Source organism: Balaenoptera ricei, chromosome 19 (genome assembly GCF_028023285.1).
Source record: "Balaenoptera ricei isolate mBalRic1 chromosome 19, mBalRic1.hap2, whole genome shotgun sequence".
NCBI lineage: Eukaryota > Metazoa > Chordata > Mammalia > Artiodactyla > Balaenopteridae > Balaenoptera > Balaenoptera ricei.
Genome location: NC_082657.1, coordinates 45,316,715 through 45,342,824, shown reverse-complemented (window position 1 = coordinate 45,342,824; position 26,110 = coordinate 45,316,715). Strand labels below are relative to the sequence as shown.

The following is a 26,110-nucleotide window of genomic DNA, read 5'->3' as shown; positions in this document are numbered from 1 at the left end:
ACTCAGAGGCACACAACCTCCAAACCTTGTCCAGGCCCTGATCCCCTGCCAGCAACAATGGCCAGCCCAGTCCTGAGCACCCAGACCAATGTCAAACTCTAACAAAAGCCCTAGCTAATGGAATCAACAACCCCTGGAGTCACTTAAATCTCAGCATTAACACCAGGGGCTGTCTCTTGACGGTGTGATTACTGGTGATTTTATTGTTCTTTTTTGTACTTTTCTATATTATCCAAGTCCTGGGCAATGGTATGAATTACTTTAATAAGTGGAGGAGGGGAGAATGTTAAAAATCTGAACCCATTAAGAGTGAGGTGAAGGGGAGAAAAACAAATCCAATAAATATATGCTGTCAAGTATATAGACTACGTACTAATGAATGCTCAAGGAATGTGCTCAGAAGGTTTAAATTCAGTTATTACAGTTTAATTTCATGTTTAAGAACTACACATTAGAACCAGAGAGAACCAGCGCAGACTGAGCCTGCATTTCAGAGGAGAACTAAAAGAACAGAGCTACTAGCCCTGGACTACCTCCAGATACAAACCTTACAGGCCTTCAGGAAGCCCTGGCCACTCACCCTGACTCCGTCTGTCCTTCACCTCACACACGATCCGGCCCTTCCTTGTTGAATCACAGGATCTAAAATCCACTCTCACTGCCCCTTCGACAACAATGGCTTTTCCAATTGGTATTTCCTTCCTTCCTCCCTTTCTATTTAACTTCTTAACTTGCTTTTTAGAATAGGCAACATATTAAAAATCTTAAAGGTTCAAAAGGATAAAGAGTAAGAATTCTCCCTCCTTAGAAGGAGGGAAAACTATTCAATTAATTTTTTTAACATGACTTCAGTTTTTGAACCATGAGACGAGAGCAGATGTTCAGCTGGCATGTACTGGTACAGCACACATATCTGTTCTGACTGGTCAGTGCCAGTGCTGTGACTGCTGTTAATTATTTTGAAGAGCACCCCTGCAAGGGGAATTTATTCCCTATGCAAAACCAAGTAAAAGCTTAGCTTCCTTCCCCAGGGGAAACCAGTGTCACCAGTTTCTTGTGTGTCTTTCCAAATATATTGTATAAAAAGAAAAGTAAATATATATTTTCATTCCCCATCCCCCACATATAAATGGTGATACACCCTATACAATTCTGCTCCCTGCTTTTTTCACTCCACAATCTCAGGGAGAGTATTCCAACAATTTCAACTCCAACTCTGCTCCGTACATAACTCAGGCACACAAAGGAGTAATTAGAAGGTAGCAAAACAGAGCCTGATGTTTTCAACTCCTCATAGACAATTTCAAACCTCCACGATTCCTTGAAGCAGCTGTCCACAAGGCCCTCTGGATTTCAAGCATCCAAAGGGCCTTTCCCTCAGGCAGTCTTCAGCCTCCTGGCCTAAATCAAAGGTCTCCAGGCCAAGTTAACTCCTGAGAGCAGAGTGGCTAACTCTGGGCAGTGGGCTATGGGGACATCTGTTATGTCTACACTGCAGACCCTCGCACCCTGTGATAAGGTTCCCAGGGGCGGCCCTGCAGGAATCCCTCTGGTGCCTCACACTCAGCCAACCCCAAGCTGTCCTTGTTATCCGTTCCAAACATCCTCTTCCTCCAGCAGTCCTGATGACGCTGAAGACCTACCGTCTTCCTGGCTGCCAGTCTTTCCTCCCTCTACCCCCACCACTCACCCTGCCTCCCACTCCCAGTCCAATCATTTGCCAGCCAAGTGCTATCAAATTCTGCTCCAATTTGGCTTCTCTTGTGTCCATCCCTGGTCTCTCCTGTGGACCCAAAACACTCGTCTCCGATATCTGTATCCTGACCTCTGGCCTCTTTCCACTTGAATCCACTAGACACATGGCTTCCAGATTAGTATTTCTATTTATAGAATATATTTGGAAAGACACACAAGAAACTAGTAACACTGGTTTCCCCTGGGGAAGAAACTAAGTTTCTGATCACAAGCCTTCTCTGTTCAAAAAAGATCAGATGTATCTAAAATCAAAGTTCAGCTAATCTGGTCCCAACCAAGATTTTCAATCCTGTGTTCCTCTGCTTCCTCTTCACTACCCACTTCCCAACCCTCTGGTCAAATCAAGGTTCCCTGCCTCTACTTCACATTGGCCTCTGGGTCCCTGCTTGTGCCACTCCCTCTGCCTGCAGAGTCCCAAACCTCCTCATCAAGGACTACATTTCCCCACAGGATCCTGAGTTTAAGGGCTGCCCTTCTGCTGCTTTCTCTGAGCTTCCATAGCAGTCCTGTCTGGTCTATTCTGATATGACAGTGGGGACACATGTATTGCATCCTCTATTTTTATTCATGAAAAAACAAAGCCCTGTTCACTTTATTCTTTCTTTTAACATTTACATCATTTGTTTTATTACTTGGGCACGAGTGCTGTGTGTGTCTGTGTGTGTGTGTGTGTGTGTGTATTTATTTATGTATATATGTATATGTTTGTGTGCACATTTAAAATTTTTCCTGAACCATTTGAGGGTAATTACATATATCATAGCCCTTGACTCCTAAATATTTCAGTGTGTATTTTCTAAGAATACGGATATTCTTACATAACCACAGAAGTTATCAACTTCATATATTTTCACTGATACAGTATTTTTAGCTAATCTACCATGGTCTATATTACAATTTTGCCAGTTGATCTAATAATATCCTTTTGAGCATTTTGCCCATTAGTACAGGATCTAGTCCAGAGTCAGGTACTGTACTTAGTCATCACCTCTTGTCAGTCTCCTTTAATCTGCACCCTGTATTTGTGAAGAGTATAATGAAATCAGTTTACCTTGGTGGAATACTCTTTAGGACAGCCCATGTTGACGTCGATACCAGCCACATCATTTTCTCTGGAAAAACATGAAGGAGGAAAGGTAATAAATATTCAACTTGAGGGTAGGACATAAAGTCAAAGGTATGCGTCCGTGCTCATGGAATTCTTAATGTTCCCTGGCCCTCTAAAACACACCAACCCTCAGAGACAGAAGCTGAAAAATCCTGTCTCTAAAATGTGCAACCGCCTCTCCTCCTGGGCAGAGCTCTAGAGGAATAACATAACGTGCTCACACATGTAGGAAGGGCTAGTTGTAGAGGATTTTGCTAGTTCTGAGCTGTATCAGATAACTCGAATATCAAATGACAGCCACACTGCACTCCATCCCAGAGTTCCAGTTCTAACTGGGTGGTGAAAGCCATAATGCACAAAAGTGACATAAGCACAAGAGCCCTTTCCCAGAGCACTGGTTCTGGAGGAAGTGGAGGACTGTCTTTGCGTGCTAGGCTGCACAGCTGGCTTCCTCTAAACAAGTCTCAGATGTAGAAAGGACCCTTTCCTCATCATCTGCTACATACACAGTTACCAGTCTGTGACCAGCAGCAACTACTGCCCGAGTTCCTTCTCACCCTTGTTGTAATTAATAACAATAGCTAACAACTTACTAAACACTCACTACGTGCCACATACTGCAAAGACATTTACATGCATCATTTCATTTACCCTTCCCTATAACGCCAGAGGGAGGTGGTACTATTGGTATCATTTTATACATGAGGAAGCTAAGTTCTCAGTGAGGTTAAGTAACTTACCTAAGGTCACACAGTCAGCAGGTAGCAAAGCCAGAATTCCAACCCAGGTCTAAGTCTAAAGCCCCTCTCCTTAACCACATTACTCTCCTGCCTTCATTAATTTAGGAAACAGTAAGTCTTACCTACACTTCATGAGATTTAAAACCACAGAGTTCACAGTCATGAGAGTATCTGCAAAGGAAACCTCACAAATAAACACTAAAAAATAGGCTCCCACCCAGAGGTTCTCTGGGGTCCAGACACAGTGCGTTCACATGAGTCCCAGGGCAGCCCTTGGACGCAACAAATAGAGAAGGGAACCTGAGCCTTTTAACCTGGAAACAGAAAGTAGTGGACTAGGAAGCAGGAGGGTGGTCACCTCCAAAGTCCCCAGGAACAGTAAGACCTCACAGCCCACAAGAGCGGCAAAGACAGTACCAAACAGGGAAGAACTTACACAAGCCTGGCCACAGCAAGAGCTCGCTCTGCATCTGAAGTCCCCTGGGAACACAAGAGGCTATATCAACCACTGCCCTGATACAGGTCCATATGCATAGACAAACACGCTCAGGCACACCATGCACACACACAGACACACACACACATCAGCAAGGGGAGTCCAGCTGGCATTCTCTCAAACAGCTAGCCCACGGGACTAGCTCACTGTTGGAGGCCAAAAGTGGACCTGGAAGGCTGAGAAAATGTCATCAATGCTGTGAATACTTCCAAACATACAAAAAAGTTGGAAAAATTTTATAGTGAACATTCATATACCCACCACTTAGATTCTACAATTAACATTTTGCTATATTTGCTTTATCATAAGGCTACTCATTGTTATCAATTTTTTACAAACCTAAACATCATTCAGGAAGTATTTCTGAAAAAATACCGAGAAATGCCCAAAGCGAGAGAAGAGAACTAGAGAATCACTACAATCCTAACACAAATCTTAACTACTCTTCAAGAAACTTAATTTCTTTTTATGGGAAATATATACAGATTACACAAAACAAAGACCATGATCTGAACAACCAATGCTAGGGAATAAAAATATATGTCATGCCAAATAGCCAATCCCTACAATGAAGGAAATTAAATTTGAGACTGGAGGCACGTAACAGACTGCTAATAGCTTGATCTCCATAAACCATCTCCAACAGTGTAATCGCTCATGAGCAGATCTCTGAAAACCGTTTAAAGCAGGGCCTTCAGGAAGACTGAAGACCACTGTGCAATGGAGCCCAGGCAGGTAACACTGGCCCGGCACAAGGCACGAGACGGGAAATTCGCTCTGTCCCGGGATATGGTACCATCTGGAAGACGACCCTGCTCTGCTCTCTTTCGCAGGTGCGGAAGACTACTCGGTCGTCGGGAGCGACAAAGTCGACTGTGCTGAGCACCTCTGCAAGAAAAGAAAAACATACAGGGCCACTCAGTGAAGAAGCAGGTTCAACCTCGCCTAACCCCTGGAAGAAAACACAACAAAAGTATCACCTTGAAGGGAAAAATGGGATGCTAGAAGTACACTATACTTGAAAGAAATCAGGGTATACGTGGGAGACTTCTGAGGTGCTGATGATGGTCTATTCCCTGACCTAAGGATGGTGAGTTACATGGTCCCTCGCTTTACAGTTATTTACTAAACCGTGTGCTTGTGTTTTATGCACTTTCTCTGCATGGTGTTTACATTTTGCACTTTTTTTTTTTTGAGAAAAAGATTTTTTAATGAATTATTCATTGCTTTGGGTTCCTTCTTTCTGCAATGTTTACTTTATTATGGAACCCTCAAAATAACACAAGATACAATATATTGTGAATATCTTTCTCATATATAATTGGGTTTTTTCCCACGTTTCCTTCAGTCTATAAACCCAGAAATGACCTTTTTTAGAAGAAATTTTTCTGCTCAGCTAGAAGTGACCTCATGAATCTTTGGAATCATCTGTACTTTACATTTCTTTAAAAAACTTTTATTGGAGTATAGTTGGTTTACAATGTTGTTAGTTTCTGCTGTACAGCAAAGTAAATCAGTTATACATATACATATATCCACTCTTTTTTTAGATTCTTTTCCCATATAGGTCACTACAGAGTACTGAGTAGTTTCCTGTGCTATACAGTAGGTCCTTATTAGTTATCTATTGTATATACAGTAGTGTGTCTACGTCAATTCCAATCTCCCAATTTATCCCTCCCCCACCCCTTTCCCCCCTGGTAACCATAAGTCTGTTTTCTACATCTGTGACTCTATTTCTGTTTGGTAAATAAGTTCATTTGTATCATTTTTTTAGATTCCACATATAAGTGATACCATATGATATCATATAAGTGATAACATATGATATTTGTCTTTCTCTGTCTGACTTACTTCACTTAGTATGATAATCTCTTGGCCCACCCATGTTGCTGCAAATGACATTTTGCAATGTTTTTAACGTTGAAAAAAAAGATGTACAAAGATAAGAGGAACCTTATCTTTGCTTCAGATTTTGCCCAAATTTTCCCAGAAGATGTCACTCTGAAGTTCAGCAAAGTTGCTGTTCTTAATTACTTATCTATCATGTGCTAGGTACTGTGAGTGGAGATTTACCATATTACAGTCAATCCTCATTATTTGCAGTTGTGTATTTGCAAATTTGCCTGCTTGCTAAATTTATTTGTAACCCCCAAATCAACACTTGTGGTGTTTTCGTGGTCATTCACAGACTGCAAAAAATTTCTGTCACCAATGCACACATTCCCAGCTGATGTCAAACAAGGCAACATTCTGCCTTCTTGTTTCAGCTCTCATCCTGCAAACAAGTGTCTTTATGGTGGTATATTTAATGCCACTTTTTTTTTTTTTGCATTTTTGTGCTTTTTGTTGGTGATCTCAATGTTTAAAATGGCCCCAATCATACTGCTGAAGTGCTATCTAGTGTTCCTAAGCATAAGAAAGCTGTGGTGTGCCTTATGGAGAAAATAAATGTGTTAGACAAGCTTTATTCAGGCATGAAATCATAGTGCTGTTGACTGTGAGTTCGATGTTAATGAATTAACAGTATATGTTAAATAATGTGTCTTTAAACAGAAAGACACATAAAACAAGGTTATATATTGATCTGAACTACATAATGAATGAGCGTGACCAGAGGCTTACAGGAACCTAACTCTGTATTTCCCCTAGGAGCAATGGTTCTGTATTCGCTAATTTGGTGATCTTAGCAACTTTATAGAACATAACTATTGCAAACAATAAGAATCTCTCATGCTCTTCATAATGAAGTTCTACAATAGGTACTAACATTATTAGCTTTCAAAGATGACTACCACATGGAAGGGTCCAATGTGGCAGATGGGAGAATATGCCTATCTCAAAGGCTATTCTGAGAAATAAATGGGATCTTTAATGCACGTAAAGCACTTCCATAAAGGGAAGCTGTTATTATCATCCCAGCAACAAACAGATTAGATGGTTAAAAAGGTGGGGTAAAGGCAGTGACATGTTGGGAGAGGTAATCGAAGTGATCACCAACAGCAGAGACTTCTCATGACTGGCAGTAAGCAGTCTGAGAGAAGAACGACAAAAACTTAGTGTGTTTATACTATGCTTTTCTGTTTAACATCAAAATACTGAAACCCCTGTTAAAGCACTGGCGAAATCAATTCTGACACAGTCATCTATAGGTATTGACATGGGAAAATGTCCTAATAGAAAAGTAAGTGGCAGGGACTTCCAGGGCAGTCCAATGGTTGGGACTCTGCGCTTCCACTGCAGGGGGCATGGGTTCAATCCCTGGTAGGGGAACTAGGATCCCGTGTACCACGCAGTGTGGCCAAAAAAAAAGAAAAGAAAAGTAAGTGGCAAAACGTGTATCATGATCCCAAGTGTGTGTGTGTATAGGGGAGAGAGTATATATAAACATGTCATATTTTTATACACACACTTCACGAAATGTGTAAAAAGTACATGTTAATTCTCCTTGTGATTACTCTTCAAGTATGGGATTATGGGGGATTTTCATTTTTTAGGTTATATACATCTATAACATTGAATTTTTCATAACACAAAGAAAATATAAATCTAAAACAATTAAAATTGTTTGACAAAAATTGACAAAAGTTCTAGTGAACTTATATTAAGATTTCACAAGCATGTATACTTTTCAAAAACCTCAAACAATACTACAACTCTCATCAAAGCAGAATCAGCCTCATCAATAAAGTATAAGCAAAACCACAACTCAGCACAACCACTTCCATTTGCAAAGGTCTTACATGTCCCTTATCTTATTTGATCCTCACTCCAACCCTGTAATTTAAGTAAAGCAGGGATTATGATTTTCCTTTTACAGCTAAAGAAACTGAGGCAGAGAGGTCAAGTGACTTGCCCAAGGTCACAGTTAGTGAGTGGCAGAGCCAGGATCAGTGCCGAAGCCATCCTGACCCCAAAGGTCCCTCCTGTACTATGAAACCTGGTGATTTATATGCCAGCAAGCCTGTGGGTAGAAGGCATTCTCAGCCTGTTTCACATCTGGCTATTTGTCATGGTCTCTGGAGAGCAGTGACTATTCTCAAGAGAGCATGTGGGGACTTCCCTGGTGGCGCAGTGGTTAAGAATCCGCCTGCCAATGCAGGGGACATGGGTTCGCGCCCTGGTCCGGGAAGATCCCACATGCTGCAGAGCAACTAAGCCCGTGTGCCACAACTACTGAGCCCACGTGCTGCAACTACTGAAGCTGGTGCGCCTAGAGCCTGTGCTCTGCAACAAGAGAAGCCACTGCAATGAGAAGCCTGCACGCTGCAACAAAGAGTAGCCCCCACTTGCTGCAACTAGAGAAAGCCCACGCGCAGCAATGAAGACCCAATGCAGACAAAAATTAATTAATTAATTAATTTTTTAAAAATTGGCTTATAATCAATGTATCTTTAAAAAAAAGAGAGCATGTGATCCACAAAATTACACAGGCAAGGAGCACCCTGGAGGACACTGATACCCAGGCAAGGTCAGTGGTAGCACAGTTTGGGCATGACCGGGCATACGCACAATCCTGGGACCACAGCTGCACTCACCATTGACAACTCTCTTGCACTGAAGCATCTTGAGGTCAATCAGCTCCTGCAGAGGAATCAGAGGGCACATGTCAGTCCTGGACACATAGGTCCTGGACATAGTGGGGAAGCCCTTCATCACACACCTGGTGGGGGCCGCTTGGCCTGTCACCCTACTACCAACATCAAATCATGGCTTTGGGGACACATAGTGCTGTCCTCCCCAACCAAGCATGGCAAGCAGGGGCCTAAGTGAGCTCCCCTCCATCAGCTGCTCTTCCCAGGGACCTTGCAGAGTCTCGGGCCTAGAAGGGTTGAGCCACTCAGGGAATCAGAGATCAGACAATAGCCTAGTATGTGGACACCTGGACTTTTCTCACCTACTAGTCTCAGCTCCAGTCCATCCCCTCAAAGAACCTCCCACCTCATCCATATGCAAACGGCAAGGTGAAGGGCTCCCAGGAAACGTCCAAGGACAAAAGTGGGGCCAGTGAACAGAAGCACAGGGAGGAAGATTTGAGATTGACACAGGAAAGAAAAGTCTAAAAGCCCTATTCAACCTGGGTCACACTCTGTGGAAATGAAAGGGGTGAGCTCCTCAGCTCTGGAGGTATTCAAAGACTAAGGAAAGAAAGGAAAAAGGGAGTTCTTCAAAACCAGGATCATAAAAAACGAAAGGAAATTCAAGTCTCCTAAAGGGTTGACATTCTCTACCTCTTGGTGGGAGACAAGGCTGCTCTGCTTTGTTCAGTGATCATTTCAATAGATGTGAAAGACAGACCTGAAGAGCCAGGAACCTGTCACACTGCCCAGAAGCTCCTGCCCAGGGGTTCTGGGAGAGCAGAAGAAGATAGAAAGAAACTCTCAGCCCTGGAACTCATCCCCATACTGACTCCCTATAAGCCTCAGCAAGTCACAACCCCAGCCGGGTGAGCACAATGGCCTTTGCTCCCTCATGGGAGCATTTAGGGCTAAAGTGGCCAAAGGTGTCCTATGGCATCCATGGGGCTCCCCCCAGCATATCCACCATCCAGGTTAATACATGCTTTATGGGACTTCCCTGGTGGCGCAGTGGTTAAGACTCCAAGCTCCCAATGCAGGGGGCCCGGCAAGCCACAACTAAGGAGCCCGCCTGCCACAACTAAGACCTGGCGCGACCAAATAAATAAATAAATAATATATATTTTTAAAAAGAATTTAAAAAAAAAACATGCTCTAGGTGTTTCTGTGGCTATTCTCTCTATGCTGCATCCAGGTCATCAAGTATCTGATGCTCACCAGGCCCGACCACACTAATCACCACCACCAAGCAGTATGGATGCACGGTTGGCATCCAAGCCCCAAGAATCAGTGTGGTGTCCCAAGCGACGGACAGACCCCAACACAGAGCCCCTGTAGGCAGTGATCCTGGTTGCAGGGGCAGGCAAGAAGGCAGGTGGACAAGTGGGCAGCACTGAGTGGCCTGTGCTTATAAAAAGAAGGCTTGCAGCCAGGCTGAGCTTCGGCTAAGAACAAGCAGGGGAAAGTGAGGCAAAACCTTGCTGGGCCCCCACTCCTGCCAGCAGTAACTTGTCCTCCTCGGGATTCCTCAAACCCCCTGCCCAGTCTACCTTCACAGCCTGACCACTTCCTCTTTGTATGCTAGTTACAGATGCACCTGTCGTACCTTTACCATTAGACAACAAACGCCCTGAGGAAGGTTCTCGGTTCACACACAGGTGGGCTTTGAGGACGCTGACCAGGTCCTCCTCAGGGCCCCAAGAGGAGGAGTTGAGGCAAAATGGCCCTTGAATGGTCTTATTTTCTTTTCTGTCTCCCCACTACACCGAAAGAGCCTTTGGGACCTGGACACAGTCTCATTCATCTTTGCATCACTAGCACCTAGCACGTTGCTAGTGCTCACTGAACATCTGCTGGAGCCACTTCAATGCCTTACATGCAAGCAGATGCTCACCTGGTTGTTAAGTGGAGAAATTAATTTAAATTGTCATCAATAAAACCACACGTGTGCCTGCTCACCCACACACCAACACTATTGTTTACCAATTTTATTCATTTTAGTTAGCTCTTTGGTTATAGAGTAGAACCTCATAGGTTTTCTTTCACTGCATTTCCTTAATTGGTGAAAACAAACATTGTTTTTCCACGTGGTAGACTGTATCATCCGTGCATCTTCCTACCAAACTGCCTTTTACATCTATACAAGTTGTGCAGAAAAAAAACTATGCTTTGTCAAATTGGATGTTATTTTTCTGTCTCAATTATCACAAATATTTTTCCTTTATCAATATCACTTCCTCAATTTTTATCATACATATCATTTTATTTCTATAGAAGAGACAACTCCAATTTTGCCACAAACAATGCCTTCTAGTTCCCAAATCTATCTCCATCACAGTTAAGAATATAATTTTAGGGCTTCCCTGGTGGCACAGCGGTTACGAATCCACCTGCCAATGCAGGAGACGTGGGTTTGAGCACTGGTCCGGGAAGATCCCACATGCCGCGGAGCAACTAAGCCTGTGTGCCACAACTACTGAGCCTGCGCTCTAGAGCCCACGAGCCACAACTACTGAGCCATGTGCCACAACTACTGCAGCCCACGTGCCTAGAGCCCATGCTCCGCAACAAGAGAAGCCACAGCAATAACCCCATGCACCACAATGAAGAGTAGCCCCCGCTCACCACAACTAGAGAAAAGCCCGTGTGCAGCAATGAAGACCCAATGCAGCCAAAAATAAATTAAATAAATAAATAAATAAATTTATTTAAGAAAAAGAATATAATTTTGATTGGTTTTTGTCTTCTTTTTAAAACTAATTTGCTTTTTAACTTATCTGAAAATTAAGGCCCTTTCTAAGTCACTTTTTATTCATATGGCTACCCAATGTTTGAACAGCATTTAATTTTGAAGTGCCTTATTATATATGGGCTTATTCTTCCTTGTCTGTCACATGTTATGTTCCTATTACATCCTGCTACCTTCATCTCCTGCATTCCACTTGGCTTGCTTTCTCTATCTGAGCTGATCTTGCTTATCACCAGTGTCTCTCCATGCTACCTTTCCATCCCCATCTCTGGCCTATCTTCATAGTCTTTTAACCTCCAGTTTGGTTAAAGAATCTTTGGTATATCTCTTGTTTTCAGAAACACAAATAAACTCAGATTGACAAACTGTGTGATTGCCCACTCAAAAAAAAAAAAAAAAAAATCACTGCCAAAATGAATAATGGGAGTTCCAGAAGGAGAGAAGGGATAGAATAAATATTTGAAGAAATAATGGCAGAAAAATTCCCAAATTTGATGAAAAACATTAATCTACACATCCAAGAAGCTCAACAAACTCCAAGTAGAATAAACTTAAAAGAGATCCACACCTAGACACATCACAATCAAACAGCTGAAAATCAAAGACAAAGAGATAATCTTGAAAGCAGCAAGAGAGAAGTGACTTACCGTGTACAAGGGATTCTCAATAAGACTAACAACTGATTTTTCATGAGAAACAATGACAGCCAGAAACCAAGGAGGTGAAAGACTTGTACACTAAAAACTATAAAATATTGTTTAAAGAAATTAAAGGAGATTTAAATAAATGAAAAGATATATCTGGACTTCCCTGGTGGTCCAGTGGTTAAGACTCCACGCTCCCAATGCAGGGGGCCTGGGTTCGATCCCTAGTCAGGGAACTAGATCCCACATGCTACAACTAAAGATCCCGCATGCCGCAACGAAGATCCCCTGTGCCGCAACTAAGAGCCGGCACAGCCAACTACATAAATAAATAAATATTTTTTAAAAAAAGACATATCATGTTCAACGACTGGAAGATTTAATATTGTTAAGATAGCAATATTCCCCAGACTGATCTGTAGATTCAACACAAACACCATCAGAATCCTAGCTGCCACTTTTGCAGAAATTGACAAGATGATCCTAAAATTCATATGGAACCTAGGATAGACAAAACAATCTTGAAATAGAAGAATAAAGTTGGAGGATTCACACTTCCTAATCTCAAAACCCACTAGCAAACTATAATAATCAAGATGTATGGTACTGGCATAAGGATAGACACACAGACCAATGGAATAGATTTGAGAGTCCAGATACAAACCAAAACATCTATGACCAACTGATTTTTGACAAGAGTATCAAGACAATTTATTGGGGAAAGAACTGTCTTTTTAACAGGTGCTGGGACAACTGGATATCCACATGCAAGAAAATGAATTTTGATCCCTACCTCATAACGTACACAAAAATTAACTCAAAATGCATCCAAGACCTAAGTGTAAGAGCCAAAACTATAAAATTCATAGAAGAAAACCTAAGTATAAATCTTTGTGGCCTTAGATTAAGCAATAATTTCTTAGAGATGATACCAAAAGCACAAACAACAAAGGAAAAAATTAGGTAAATTGTACTTCATTAAAATTAAAAAGTTTTGTGCATCAAAGGATACTATCAATAAATTGAATCAGGGACTTCCCTGGTGGCGCAGTGGTTGAGAATCCACCTGCCAACAAAGGGGACATGAGTTCAATCCCTGGTCCGGGAAGATCCCACATGCCACGGAACTGCTGAGCCCGCGGCGCCACAACTGCTGAAGCCCATGCACCTAGAGCCCATGCTCCACAACAAGAGAAGCTGCCGCAGTGGGAGGCCCACACACTGCAACGAACCACCAATGCAGCCAAAAAAAAAAAAAAAAAAAACAACGAAGTGAATCAACTATACTTAAATAAAATTTAAAAAAATAAAAATAGGGCTTCCCTGATGGCACAGTGGTTGAGAATCTGCCTGCCAATGCAGGGGACACGGATTCGAGCCCTGGTCTGGGAAGATCCCACATGCCGCGGAGCAACTGGGCCCGTGAGCCACAACTACTGAGCCTGCGCGTCTGGAGCCTGGGCTCCTCAACAAGAGAGGCCGCGATAGTGAGAGGCCCACGCACCGCGATGAAGAGTGGTCCCTGCTCGCCGCAACTAGAGAAAGCCCTTGCACAGAAACGAAGACCCAACACAGCCAAAAATAAATAAATAAATAAATTTATTTAAAAAAATAAAAATAAAAATAAAGTCTTTTAAAAAAATAATAAAGTGGAAAAGACAATCCACAGAATGGGAGAAAATATTTGCAAATCATTTATCTGATAAAGGTCTAATATCCCGAATATATAAAGAACTCTTACAACTCTTAGAATAAAAAGACAAATAACTCAATTTAAAAATGGGCATAGCATAAAAAGAAACGAAGTTGAGTTATCTGTAGTGAGGTGTATGGACCTAGAGTCTGTCATACAGAGTGAAGTCAGAGAGAGAAAAACAAATACCGTGTGCTAACACATATATATGGAATCTAAAAAAAAAAAGGTCTGATGAACCTAGGGGCAGGACAGGAATAAAGACGCAGACATAGAGAATGGACTTGAGGACACAGGGAGGGGGAAGGGTAAGCTGGGAAGAAGTGAGAGAGTAGCATTGACATATATATACACTACCAAATGTAAAATAGATAGCTAGTGGGAAGCAGCTGCACAGCACAGGGAGATCAGCTCAGTGCTTTGTGACCACCTAGAGGGGTGGGATAGGGAGGGTGGGAGGGAGGTGCAAGAGGGAGGGGATATGGGGATATATGTATACATGTAGCTGATTCACTTTGTTATACGGCAGAAACTAACACACCATTGTAAAGCAATTATACTCCAATAAAGATGTTTAAAAATAAATAAATTAAAATGGGCATAGGATATGAACAGACATTTCTCCAAAGAAGATATATAAATGGACAATAAACATAAGAAAAGATGCTCAACATCATTATTCATTAGGAAATGCAAATCAAAACCACAATGAGGGGAATTCCCTGGCAGTCCAGTGGTTAGGACTCCACGTTCTCACTGCCAAGGGCCTGGGTTCAATCCCTGGTGCAGCCAAAAAATAAAAAAAAAAAAATGAAACCTATCTTTAAAAATAAAAACAACACAGTGAGATACCATTTCAGAGCTACTAGGATGGCTATAATCAAAAAGACAGTAAGGGACTTCCTTGGCGGTCCAGTGGTTAAGACTCCGAGCTTCCACTGCTGGGGGCACAGGTTCGATCCCTGGTTGGAGAACTAAAGCTCCCACATGTCGCACTGCACAGCCAAAAAAAAAAAAAGGTTCTCTGTTTCTTTAAAAAAAAAAAAAGACAATAAGTGTTGGCAAGGATATGGAGAAATTGGAAATTTCATACACCACTAATGATAATGCAAAATGGTACAGCTGCTTTGGAAAACAGTCAGGCAGTCCCTCAAATGTTTAAACATAGAGTTACCATATGATCCAGCAATTCCATTCTTAGGTATATACCCAAGAGAAATGAAAACATGTCCACACAAAAACATGTGCACACATGTTCATAGCAGCATGGTTCATAATAGCCAAAAGGTAGAAATAATCCAAATGTCTATCAATTGATGAACCAATAAACAAATTGTGGTATAAACATACAATTGACTATTAATCAGTCATTAAAAGGAATGAAGTGCTGATACATGCAATGATATGCAATGCAAAGAAACCAGACACAAAAGGCCATATATCACATGATTCCATTTATATGAAATGTCCCAAACTGGCAAAGCTATAGAGACAGAAGGTAGACTAGTGGTTTCCAGGGACTGGGGGAGGAAGAAATTGGGGAGTGATTGCTAATGGATATAAGGTTTCTTTTTGGTGTGATGAAAATGTTCAAAAATTGATTGCAGGGTGGATACACAATTTCATAAATACACCAAAAGCCAATGAATTGTACACCTTAAATTGTTGATTTATATGGTATGTGAACCATATCTCAAAAAAGATGTTAAAAAATGCTTAGAGGAACAATTTTGGGTCAGTTGGCAAAACTAGAATATGGAGGATAGATCAGAAAAAAGTATCAGTATTAAATTTACTGAAGATGATGGCTGTATAACAATTGTATAGAAGAATGACTTTATTCTTAGAAAATATCAATGAAGTATTTGAGAAGTAAAATATCATAGTGTATGAAACTTACTCTCAAATAGTTAAGGAGAAAATACATATATTAAAGAGAGAGCTCAAATTATAAAACAAATCAAGCAAAATGTTGACAGTAGGTCAGTCTGGGTAAAGGGTATATGGATGTTCTTTGTCCACTCCTGCAACTTTTTCCATAAATAATTTTTTTTCTAAGTTTTAAAAAATTACCCATTCTGGGCAAAGACTTGAATAGAAACTTCTTCAAAGATGATATACTGTATGCTAACACATATATATGGAATCTAAAAAAAAAAAACATTGTTATGAAGAATCTAGGGGAAGGACAGGAATAAAGACGCAGACGTAGAGAATGGACTTTAGGACACGGGGAGGGGGAAGGGTAAGCTGGGACGAAGTGAGAGAGTGGCATGGACTTATATACACCACCAAATGTAAAATAGATAGCTAGTGGGAAGCAGCATAGCACAGGGAGATCAGCTCGGTGCTTTGTGACCACCTAGAGGGGTGGGATAGGGAGGTTGGGAGGGAGACACAAGAGGGAGGAGATATGGGGATATATGTATACATATAGCTGATTCACTGTGTTATACAGCAGAAACTAACACACCATTGTAAAGCAATTATACTCCAATAAAGATGTTAAAAAAATATATATATACTGATGGCCGAGAAGCATATAAAAACATGCTCAACATCACTAATCATCAGAGAAATGCAAATCAAAACCACAATGAGCTATCACCTCATACCCATTAGCATGCCTACTATCAAAAAAAAAAGAGAAAATAGCAAGTGTTGGCAAAGATTTTAGAAACTGTGGACTGCTGGTGGGATTGTAAATTGGTGCAAAAGACAGGGAAAACAGTATGGAAGTTCCTCAAAAAATGAAAAATAAAACTACCACATGATCCAGCAAATCCTACTTCTGGGTATATATATATATGTCCCAAAGAATTGAAAGCTGGATCTCAAAGGAGTATCTGCACACCTACATTCACAACACAATTCAAAATAGCCAAGAGATAGAAGCAAACCAAATGTCCATCGACAGATGAATGGATAAGCAAAAGATAGTATACATATTACATAATATAATATTATTCAGACTAAAAATGGAAAGAAATCCTGTTACATAGTACAACATGGATGAACCTTGAGGATATTATGCTAAGTGAAATAAGCCAGTCACAAAAAGACAAATATTGCATATTTCCACTTACATAAGGTAGCTGAAGTATTCAAATTCATAGAAACAGAAAGTAGAATGGTGGTTATCAGGGGCTGTGGGGAGGGGAGTTGTTGTTTAATGGGCATAGAGTTTCAGTTTTGCAAGATGAAAAGGTTCTGGAGATCTGTTTCACAACTACTGAACAGTACACTGAAAAACAGTTAAGATGGTAAAATTTATGTTATGTGTTTTTTACCACACAAAAAAAATTTAAGTACCCATTTTGGTAATCAAAGTTTCTTAAGAATATTGCCTTCTCCCTTCACCCTGCCTATTAAAAGGTAGGTGTCCTCTCATGTCTGGGCCACTGGAGTCCTGTTGTTTTTGGTTTTTGGTTTTTATTTAATTTTTATTTGAGTGTAGTTGATTTACAATATTGTGTTAGTTTCTGCTGTACAGCAAAGTGAATCAGTTATACATATACATATATCCACTATTTTTTAGATTCTTTTCACATACAGGTCATTACAGAGTATTGAGTAGAGTTCCCTGTGCTATACAGTAGGTTCTTATTAGTTATCTATTTTATATATAGTAGTATGTATATGTCAATCCCAATCTCCCAATTTATCCCCCTCTCTTTCCCCCAGGTAACCATAAATTTGTTTTCTACATCTGTGACTCTATTTCTGTTTTGTAAATAAGTTCATTTGTACCATTTTTTTAGATTCCACATATAAGTGATATCATATGATATTTGTCTTTCTCTGTCTGATTTACTTCACTCAGTATGACAATCCATGGTCCGTCCATCCATTGTTCTTATAAAAAGGAATAGGGGGGCTTCCCTGGTGGCGCAGTGGTTAAGAATCCACCTGCCAGTGCAGGGGACACGGGTTCAAGCCCTGGTCCAGGAAGATCCCACGTGCCACGGAGCAACTAAGCCCGTGCACCACAACTACTAAGCCTGCGCTCCAGAACCCATAAGCCACAACTACTGAAGCCCGCACGCCTAGAGTCCGTGCTCCGCAACAAGAGAAGCCACCACAATGAGAAGCCCGCGCACCGCAACTAAGCGTAGCCCCTGCTCGCCACAACTAGAGAAAACCCGCACGCAGCAACAAAGACCCAACGCAGCCAAAAATAAAACAAATAAATAAATAAATTTTTTTAAAAAAGGAATAGTTAAGTGACATCTGATGAACCCCTAGAAAACTCCGTCAATAGGGCAGACCTTGGTGGGGAATCAGACTACTGCTCCCTTAACCTTTGCTGAGCTGGTTCATCCTTTCTTCACCTCCAACTGCTGAGGGTTCTGCAGGCCTTTTAAGGAGGTGCCTGTATGCCTGGTATGCCCTAGGTCCTACACTAGGTCCTGAGAGGTGGATGGTGTGGTTTGACGATCTAACCCGCAGATGGGTCACCTCAGGTGAACACAGTAAGATCATCTACACAGCTGGCCTGAAGAGCAACTCTGGATCCACCAGGGGGCACCAGGCACCATGCTGTACCTTTCCCAGTACTCAGGGCCCAGTTCCCAGAGACCTACTCACCACAGGCAGGGGCCAGTCGGCCTGCCCGCCGGCCTCTGCTCCACAGCAGCTAGGTCTGGGTAAAGGGCCTAGGTCTCCTCTGGCAGAGGTCCCTTAATTTGTTCATAAGCCATATTGACTCTCCCAGAGCAAGAGCTCATCAAACATACAAAGGGTTTTAATCAGTATTTACTCTGCTCCAAACTCAAGCAGAGCCCTGGAAGAATGGATTAGTCACAATCATGAGGAAAACCAAGCTTTGACCAATGAGGAGAGTCACATTCTGAAGTCACCACATAAATCCTGGGACCATGACTTCCCAAGTGCTTGAAAACAACCCTAAGAATTCTCAACAAAGCAGCTGATGAAGCATCCAGAATCTGCGGGTCAGCTCTCTTTCTCACTACCCAGCTTCCGTGACCTCATCACAGACTGATTCCCCCAGGGCTATAAACACATAGTGGCTGTTTAGAGCAGACACCGTGCTGTCATACATTCACTCACTTCCATCCTGGTGTTTCACTCCACATTATCTCCAAGTGAATACAACTCCACCCACTGGGGTCCCAGAAAAATGCTGCTCGCACAGGAAAAGTGAAGGCCAAGGAGGCTGAATATGTCAATGTAGGCACTACTGCCTTTTCCTCAATTTTAGCAACCCTCAGAATCTTGCCCCAGAATAAGTTTGAGCCCAGGTGAGCTGGTGCTTTAAAGGCCTGAAGCCCTTACCACCACTTGGTCTAACAGAAGAAACCAGCAGGATGGCCACCGCAGAGACATAAATGAATCTGAAAATAAAGGGTTAGCACTCAATGGACCCACTCTTACTTTTCGTGACAGCACAAGATTAGGGAGAGTAGGGACACGAAGGGTCATCAGAGTAAGCAAACAATTGATGGAGACAGTATGCGAAGCACAGGTAGAGAGGAGAGGGACACTATACATCCCGGGCCTTGAAGCAACCATGGGGGGGCTACAGCTGGACAGAGATGGAGTTGGGGCAGCAGGGAAGAAGCAGGGAGCTTCATCCTTGAGTCTGAGTCACCCCACAGGACCCTATTGGTAAACACGGACTAAGTGGATGAAGAGCTAGCATGCGCCCTCTGTCCTGGGGTGGAGGAGAATCACAAGTAATGAAAGGTAACAGCTGTTCTCTGGGATTTCATCTTTTTGGTTCCCCAGACCTCAGAATCTGAGTCCCTGATTCTTCATAGTTCCTCCTCCCAATCCCCCTCCAAATCCAAGAGGTTTTTTCTGGAGGCCAAGGAGAGTGCTGGCCAGGAAAGGCTATACCTAACCCATGGCTGACCACCCTGGGGCCAGAGTGTAGGCTCAAGGGTTGAGTGGCCAGATGAATATGCTCAGTGCACTACCACATTCCCCTGGGACTGGCCCCTGGGAACAGGCTCCTTCCTGCCGTAGGCACGTTCTGGCAGCCTGGAAGCTTTATGGATGTACACTAACAGCCCAGCTCACATGTTTGGGGCCTCCTCACCTCTACTTGGACAAACCACTTAAAAGTCAGGTCTTGGGTCTCTGTGACCCTGAACTCTGGAAGATCCCTTTCTGACTTCCACCTTTGGACAACACATACTCCCTCCTTCCCATTTCACCTTGTCAGCACCCTAGATGCCTCTGCCCCTGCCCTGCTATAGATACTGGCATGCCAATCCCTGCCATGGGCATCCCCCTGCCAGGCTTCTTAAGCTCTCCTTCCTACAAAGCTGCAAACCAGTATCACTGTGCACACCTGCCTGCCAGGCACATCTCCCAGTGCCCATTCCCCATGGGAATAGGACCAAAACACCTTCACTTCCTTTCCTCAGGTCCCTAGCCCACACTTGCCACCCTCATTTCCAACAGAAGACTGGCTTCCTACATCTTGTAAAACAATTCTCTCAGGCAAAACCCCTCAGTTTCCCTCCCTTTCATCATCTTCGCCCTCTCCTCCTTGCTCTATCTCAGAGGAAGGCAGGTCCTACCACCTCGTCAAGAATCCTGTCCCCGCCAAGACCTGGCCCTACAAATCCCCCTAATGCCCCCCAAATCTTCAGGCCTCCCCTCATTGTTAAGTCCTTCTTCCTACGCTACAAACAAGCAAGTTTCCAACAAACAACTCCATTCACTCATCTTCCTTCACCTCCAGCTATACACTTCCTCCCTTCACCTCTTGAATTTCTGGGGGGTAGTCAGCAGCCTTATTTCTACTTCCTCATTTTGCTGCTTACTCCTCAATCCATTAACCCCTCAAGTGTTCACATCTATGTGCCACAGCTGTCCCCTAATCAGGTAATTTTCTTTTTTAAAATTTATTTATTTATTTATTATTTTATTTATTTATTTTGGCTGCGCTGGGTCTTAGCTGCGGCACACAGGATCTTCGTCGCAGCATGCGGGCTTCTTAGTTGCGGCGTGTAGACTCTTAGTTGCGGCATGCCTGCGGGATCTAGTTCCCTGACCAGGGATCAAACCCAGGCCCCCTGCATTGGGAGTGCAGCGTCTTATCCACTGGACCACCAGCGACGTCCCTACACCAGTGTCTTTCTTTTCAATTAAACTTTTTTTCTTTTTTTTTTTTAATATTTATTTATTTATTTTGGCTGCGCCGGGTCTCATTTGCGGCATGCGGGATCTTCGTTTCGGTGTGTTTAGTTGCAGCATGCGGTATGTTTAGCTGCGGCATGCAGGCTCTTAGTTGTGGCATGCGGGCTTCTTAGTTCAGCATGCAAACTCTTAGTTGCGGCATGCATGTGGGATCTAGTTCCCCGACCAGGGATTGAACCCGGGCCCCCTGCATTGGGAGCGCAGAGTCTTAACCACTGGACTACCAGGGAAGACCCTACACCAGTGGCTTTCTTTTCAATTAAACTTTTTATTTTGAGATAATTGGAGGTTCACATGCAATTGTAAGAATGTGAGATTCTATGTACCCATTGCCCAATTTCTCCTCATGGTAACATCTTGCAAAACCGTAGTACAATATCGCAACCAGGATGTTGACACAGAATAGTTCCACCACCACAAGGATTCCTTGTGTTTCCCTTTTATAGCCACAGTCCTCACCCCACCACAGGTGGCTCTTAAAGATGGAAATATCAGAAGCACTGGGGTGGTTTCTTTAACATCTCACACCCGCTAGAGGGACATATCAGGATTGGGGATGGCGGGGGAAGCTGCCCAGATAATTCTGACACATGCCCAACTGAGAACCACTGCTCACCATCCCTATCCAGTATCAGCTACTCCTGTAACTCTATTTTTCCTAGAAGATGCTTTCTAAACCTGGGTCTGAAGTCTTACACAGCAGCTGGCCAGTAGCTGGTCCACTAGCTACTGCCACCAGAAAATCCTATGGTTCCCAAAACCAACCCCATCCAGCTTTCCTGGCCTGAATCTGGTCCTTTTCCTCCTCTTCCTGATCTTGAGTTCACTCATTCATGTACTGAATGTGTATTAACTCCTATGGGGGTCACAGCAGTGACCTGACACGATGCTCATCTAGCCACCTGGCCCAGGTGTCCCACAATGCCTCCGTGCTGCCCAGGCTCCTGGTCCTCAGCAGGGCTCACAGGACTCCTGCGTGTTTGTCTTCTGCTGCCTTCAGTGGGCACCTGTGAAGGGAGAGCCCATCCTGCCTCCTCTAACTCCTGACCACTCCCACCCACAGATGGGGAGGCTGCACCTGTGGAAGAGCTCTCCGGGAAGATCACGAGCCCCTTACCTCACAGTACACAATGTCCGCTCCATAGTCCAGGGCCAGCAGCCGCATTGGGAGAGTCCCTACCCGAACCATAGGGGCTAAGATGAGTTTGTTGTGGTAACACAGAGAGAGGCTGTTCACAATCATTCCTGAAGAAAGAGAGTCAGAAATTCAAATGGAGAAAATCTCTTCTGTTATCCAGAGCAGGCTTTCCTTCTTTCCAACACAGAGTATTTGGTTTTCCTTTTCTCTTATCATAAAACAATGCATGCTCATTTATGCATCCAACAAATATTTATTAAGTGTCTACTCTGTACCAGTCACTGTCCTAGTCTTTGGGGATACATTAGAGAAGAAAACAGACAAAGATTCCTGCTCTGGTAGAGCTTTCATTCCATTGGGGAAAAAGGCAAAAACAATAAGCATAGTAAATAAATTACATGGTATGTTGGAAAATTGATAGTGCTATAGAGTAAAAAAGAGCAGGGAGAAAGGAGATTGAAAACACTGCGGATGGGTTAAAAATTTTTTCCAGTTTCATTCAGATAAAATTGACATATGATACTGCATTAGTTTAAGGTGCACAACATAAAGATTTCACATATGTATATATCATCAAATGATTACCACAATAAGTTTAGAGAATATCTATCACCTCACATAATTTTTTTCTTATCATGAGAACCTTTAAGATCTACTCTCTTAGCAACTTTCAGGATAAAACACAGTATTACTGGGACTTCCGTGGTGGCGCAGTGGTTAAGAATCCACCTGCCAGTGCAGGTGACACGGGTTCAATCCCTAGTCTGGAAAGATCCCACATGCCGCGGAGCAACTAAGCCCATGCGCCACAACTACTGAGCCTGCGATCTAGAGCCCGGGCTCTAGAGCCCGCGAGCCACAACTACTGAGCCCACGTGCCGCAACTACTGAAGCCCGCGCGCCTAGAGCCGGTGCTCCGCAACAAGAGAAGCCACCACAATGAGAAGCCTGCGCGCCGCAACGAAGAGGAACCCCCGCTCACCGAAACTAGAGAAAGCCCACGTGCAGCAACGAAGACCCAACACAGCCAAAAATAAACAAATAAATACATAAATAAAATTTAAAAAGAAAAAAGATACAATACAGTATTGTTAACCATAGTTGCCATGCTGTACATTACATCCCAGAATGTATTTGTCTTGTAACTAGAAGTTTGTATCCTCTGACCACCTTCACCCATTTCCCCCCCACCTCATCCCCATAGGTTAAAATTTTAAATAGAGAAGCCCAGATAAGCTTCAATGAGAAGATGACATCTGAGCAGAGATTTGAGTTAGCCAAGTTGGTATCTAGTGGAAGAGTGCACAGGAGAGGAAAGGGCCAGTGCAAAGACCCTGGGGCAGGAGCTTGTCTGGTGTGTTAGAAGAACAGTAAGGAGGCCACCGTGGTTGCGGCACAGAAAGGAGAAGAGAGTAATGGAAGTCAGATACACAATGGATGGAGAGCAGTAAGCAGATAGGACACAGTGGTCAGACCCCAAATGGCCCTGTAGGACGCTCTGCGGGCTTTGTTAGCTCTCCACGATAGGAGCCAGTGAAGGGTTTTAAGGAGAGGAGTGGCATGACTGATCACATTCCCCATGATCACGGTGACTGCTGTATGAAAAACAGACTGTGGGGGCCACGGTAGACACAGGCAGATCAGTTAGAACGCTCTTCAGTCACCGATGTCAGAGATGATGGTGGCTCAGGATGGAGAGATAGTAGGGGAGGTGGTGAGAAGTGGTCACATTCTAAAAATATTTTGAAGGTAGAGCAACAGGAGTAAAACGAAGAAAATCAAAATCCCATGTCCCAGAGATAACTGTTTATTTATTCTAAGCAAACATGGTCCCCTCTAAAAACTACAAAGCTTGCCAAGGATGCTCTTCTCAGAGGTACTAACTTTTTACTCCTCAGCCTACTCCGGCCTGGCCTCCCCCTCTGCCACTCTCCCAAAACTGCTCTGATTAAAGTCACCAATTACCTCGAAGTTGCTCAATCTACGAGACACTGACCTGTCCTCAATCTTGTTTTGCTAGCAGCACATGGCATTTTTGAGCCTCCCCTCTTCCTTGGTCTCTCTCCTCCCTGCGTTCGTCGACCGCACACTCTCCCAGTTTTCCTCTCTACCCCTGCTTTTCAGTCTCTTTTGCTGGTTTCACCTCCTCCCCTCACATGTTGAAGTTGCTCCTTAGTCGTGGGCCCTCTTCCCTTCTAATTTCACACATCCTCCCTCACAAATTTATTCACTCCCATGGTTTAAAATATTGGCCATGATCATCTCCAAAGGCATCCCAACCTCACACCAACTGCTCAAAACACAGCCCCATTCGGATGTCTTAAGGGCATCTTCTACTCAACATGTAGAAAATTTGTTAATGCAGGGGACACGGGTTCGAGCCCTGGTCTGGGAAGATCCCACATGCCACGGAGCAGCTGGGCCCGTGAGCCACAGCTACTGAGCCTGCGCGTCTGGAGCCTGTGCCCCGCAACGGGAGGGGCCGCGATAGTGAAAGGCCCGCGCACTGCGATGAAGAGCGGTCCCCGCACCGCGATGAAGAGTGGCCCCCGCTTTCCGCAACTAGAGAAAGCCCTCGCACGAACCGAAGACCCAACACAGCCAAAAATAAATAATAAATAAATAAATAAAGTAGCTATAAAATTAAAAAAAAAAAAAAAGAACTATGGTCTCTTGCAGCAAAATTTGGATTTAAAAAAAAAAAGAAAGAAAGAAAAAATCTCTGCTGGGAATTCCCCGGTGGTCCAGTGGTTAGGACCCTGTGCCTCCAGTTCAGGGGGCCTGGGTTCAATCCCTGGTTGGGGAACAAAGATCCTGCAAGCTGGCATCGCAGCCCAAATAAAATAAAATTTAATAAAATAAAAAAAGAAAGAATCTCTGATTCAAGGTCTAAAGGGTGAGAAGGTGTTTATCAGGCCAATATGTGGGGAGAAAATTTTTCCCATTTCAGTAAGTAGCACCTCCATTTACCCAATTACACATCCTTAACCCACAATCCCCACATCCAATTCATCACTAACTCCTATTCACCTCCAAGCCATCACTAACCTTCCAAATATGACTCTAACCTGCCTGCTTTACTCCATCTCCAAGGCCACCACTGTGCACAAAGCCAGTCTCCTAATGAGTCTCCCCAAATCTACTCCTGCCCCCTCCTATCCGTTCTCTTACAATAGCCAGCATGGTGTCTGAAAAAGGCATCTCTGCTAACACCACTTCTCTGTTTATACCCTGCAATGGCTTCCCACCAAGTTTAGGACAAATCCCAAACAGATGATGGACTGGAGGTTGAAAGACAAGAAGGAGGTAGGGTGTTAGGTTAGAAAGAGGGATAAAGAGTCTAGGCAAACAGCGAAAAGGGCTGAAAAGAAAATGATCAGCACTTGTACAACAGTCCTGATGCAGGCAGGAAAATGCAGGAATAGTGAAGGAATACCAACAGCCGCTTTTTACTTCTGCAATGCCTTTGCAATTCCCAAAGTGCTTCATTTATAACTGTGATTCTCAAATCTAGCTGTACATTAGAATCATCTGGAGAGATTTTAAAAACTACCAATGGCCAGGCCTCACCCCAAGCCAATTAAATCAGAATATACAGTTCACTAGGGCAGGAATTTTGTCTGTTTTGTCCACTGTCCATATGAAAAGTACCTGGCACATACATGGTGCTCAGAAAATATTTACTGAATGAATAAATGAATGAAGGAATGTACCACTATCACCTGAGATCCAAGGAAGAATTCTTTTCAAAACTTAGGGAGTAACCAGGCAACGTCAGTTACCACGGCAGCCCTGGGAAAAACATTACCAAGTGACACTAACACTCCCAGGAGCCTACATTTGTTTCCACAATAAGTAAACCTTTCTCATTTCTAAAGTACTATACTGTGAAATATGCATCTCAGTAATAACTAGAGGTTACTCAATGTCTGCTGTGAGCAGGAGGAAAAGAGAAGGGCCTTACACAGTATCTAAAGCAATGACAAGAAGAAACTAGGGGCCATGGGCAGAGACAGACAGGCTCAGACAGGCTCCAATCC

At 43.2% G+C, this 26,110-nt stretch overlaps 1 protein-coding gene across 5 annotated transcripts in view; it reads right to left on the bottom strand.

Moving 5' to 3' along the window:
• DUS2 (dihydrouridine synthase 2) overlaps positions 1-26,110 on the bottom strand; it is a 43,506-nt gene that overhangs the window by 15,249 nt on the left and 2,147 nt on the right. For 4 of the 5 annotated variants that reach the window (XM_059903975.1, XM_059903979.1, XM_059903976.1 and 1 more), the window contains 5 exons: positions 22,050-22,177; positions 8,638-8,683; positions 4,896-4,987; positions 4,040-4,083; positions 2,807-2,867 (listed from right to left, as the gene is read on the bottom strand). In XM_059903975.1, the coding sequence (XP_059759958.1) occupies positions 2,807-2,867; positions 4,040-4,083; positions 4,896-4,987; positions 8,638-8,683; positions 22,050-22,175 (369 nt within the window). In that variant the 5' untranslated portion in view covers positions 22,176-22,177. The remainder of the gene's footprint in view (positions 1-2,806; positions 2,868-4,039; positions 4,084-4,895; positions 4,988-8,637; positions 8,684-22,049; positions 22,178-26,110) is intronic. The other variant, XM_059903978.1, reaches the window with a different exon arrangement.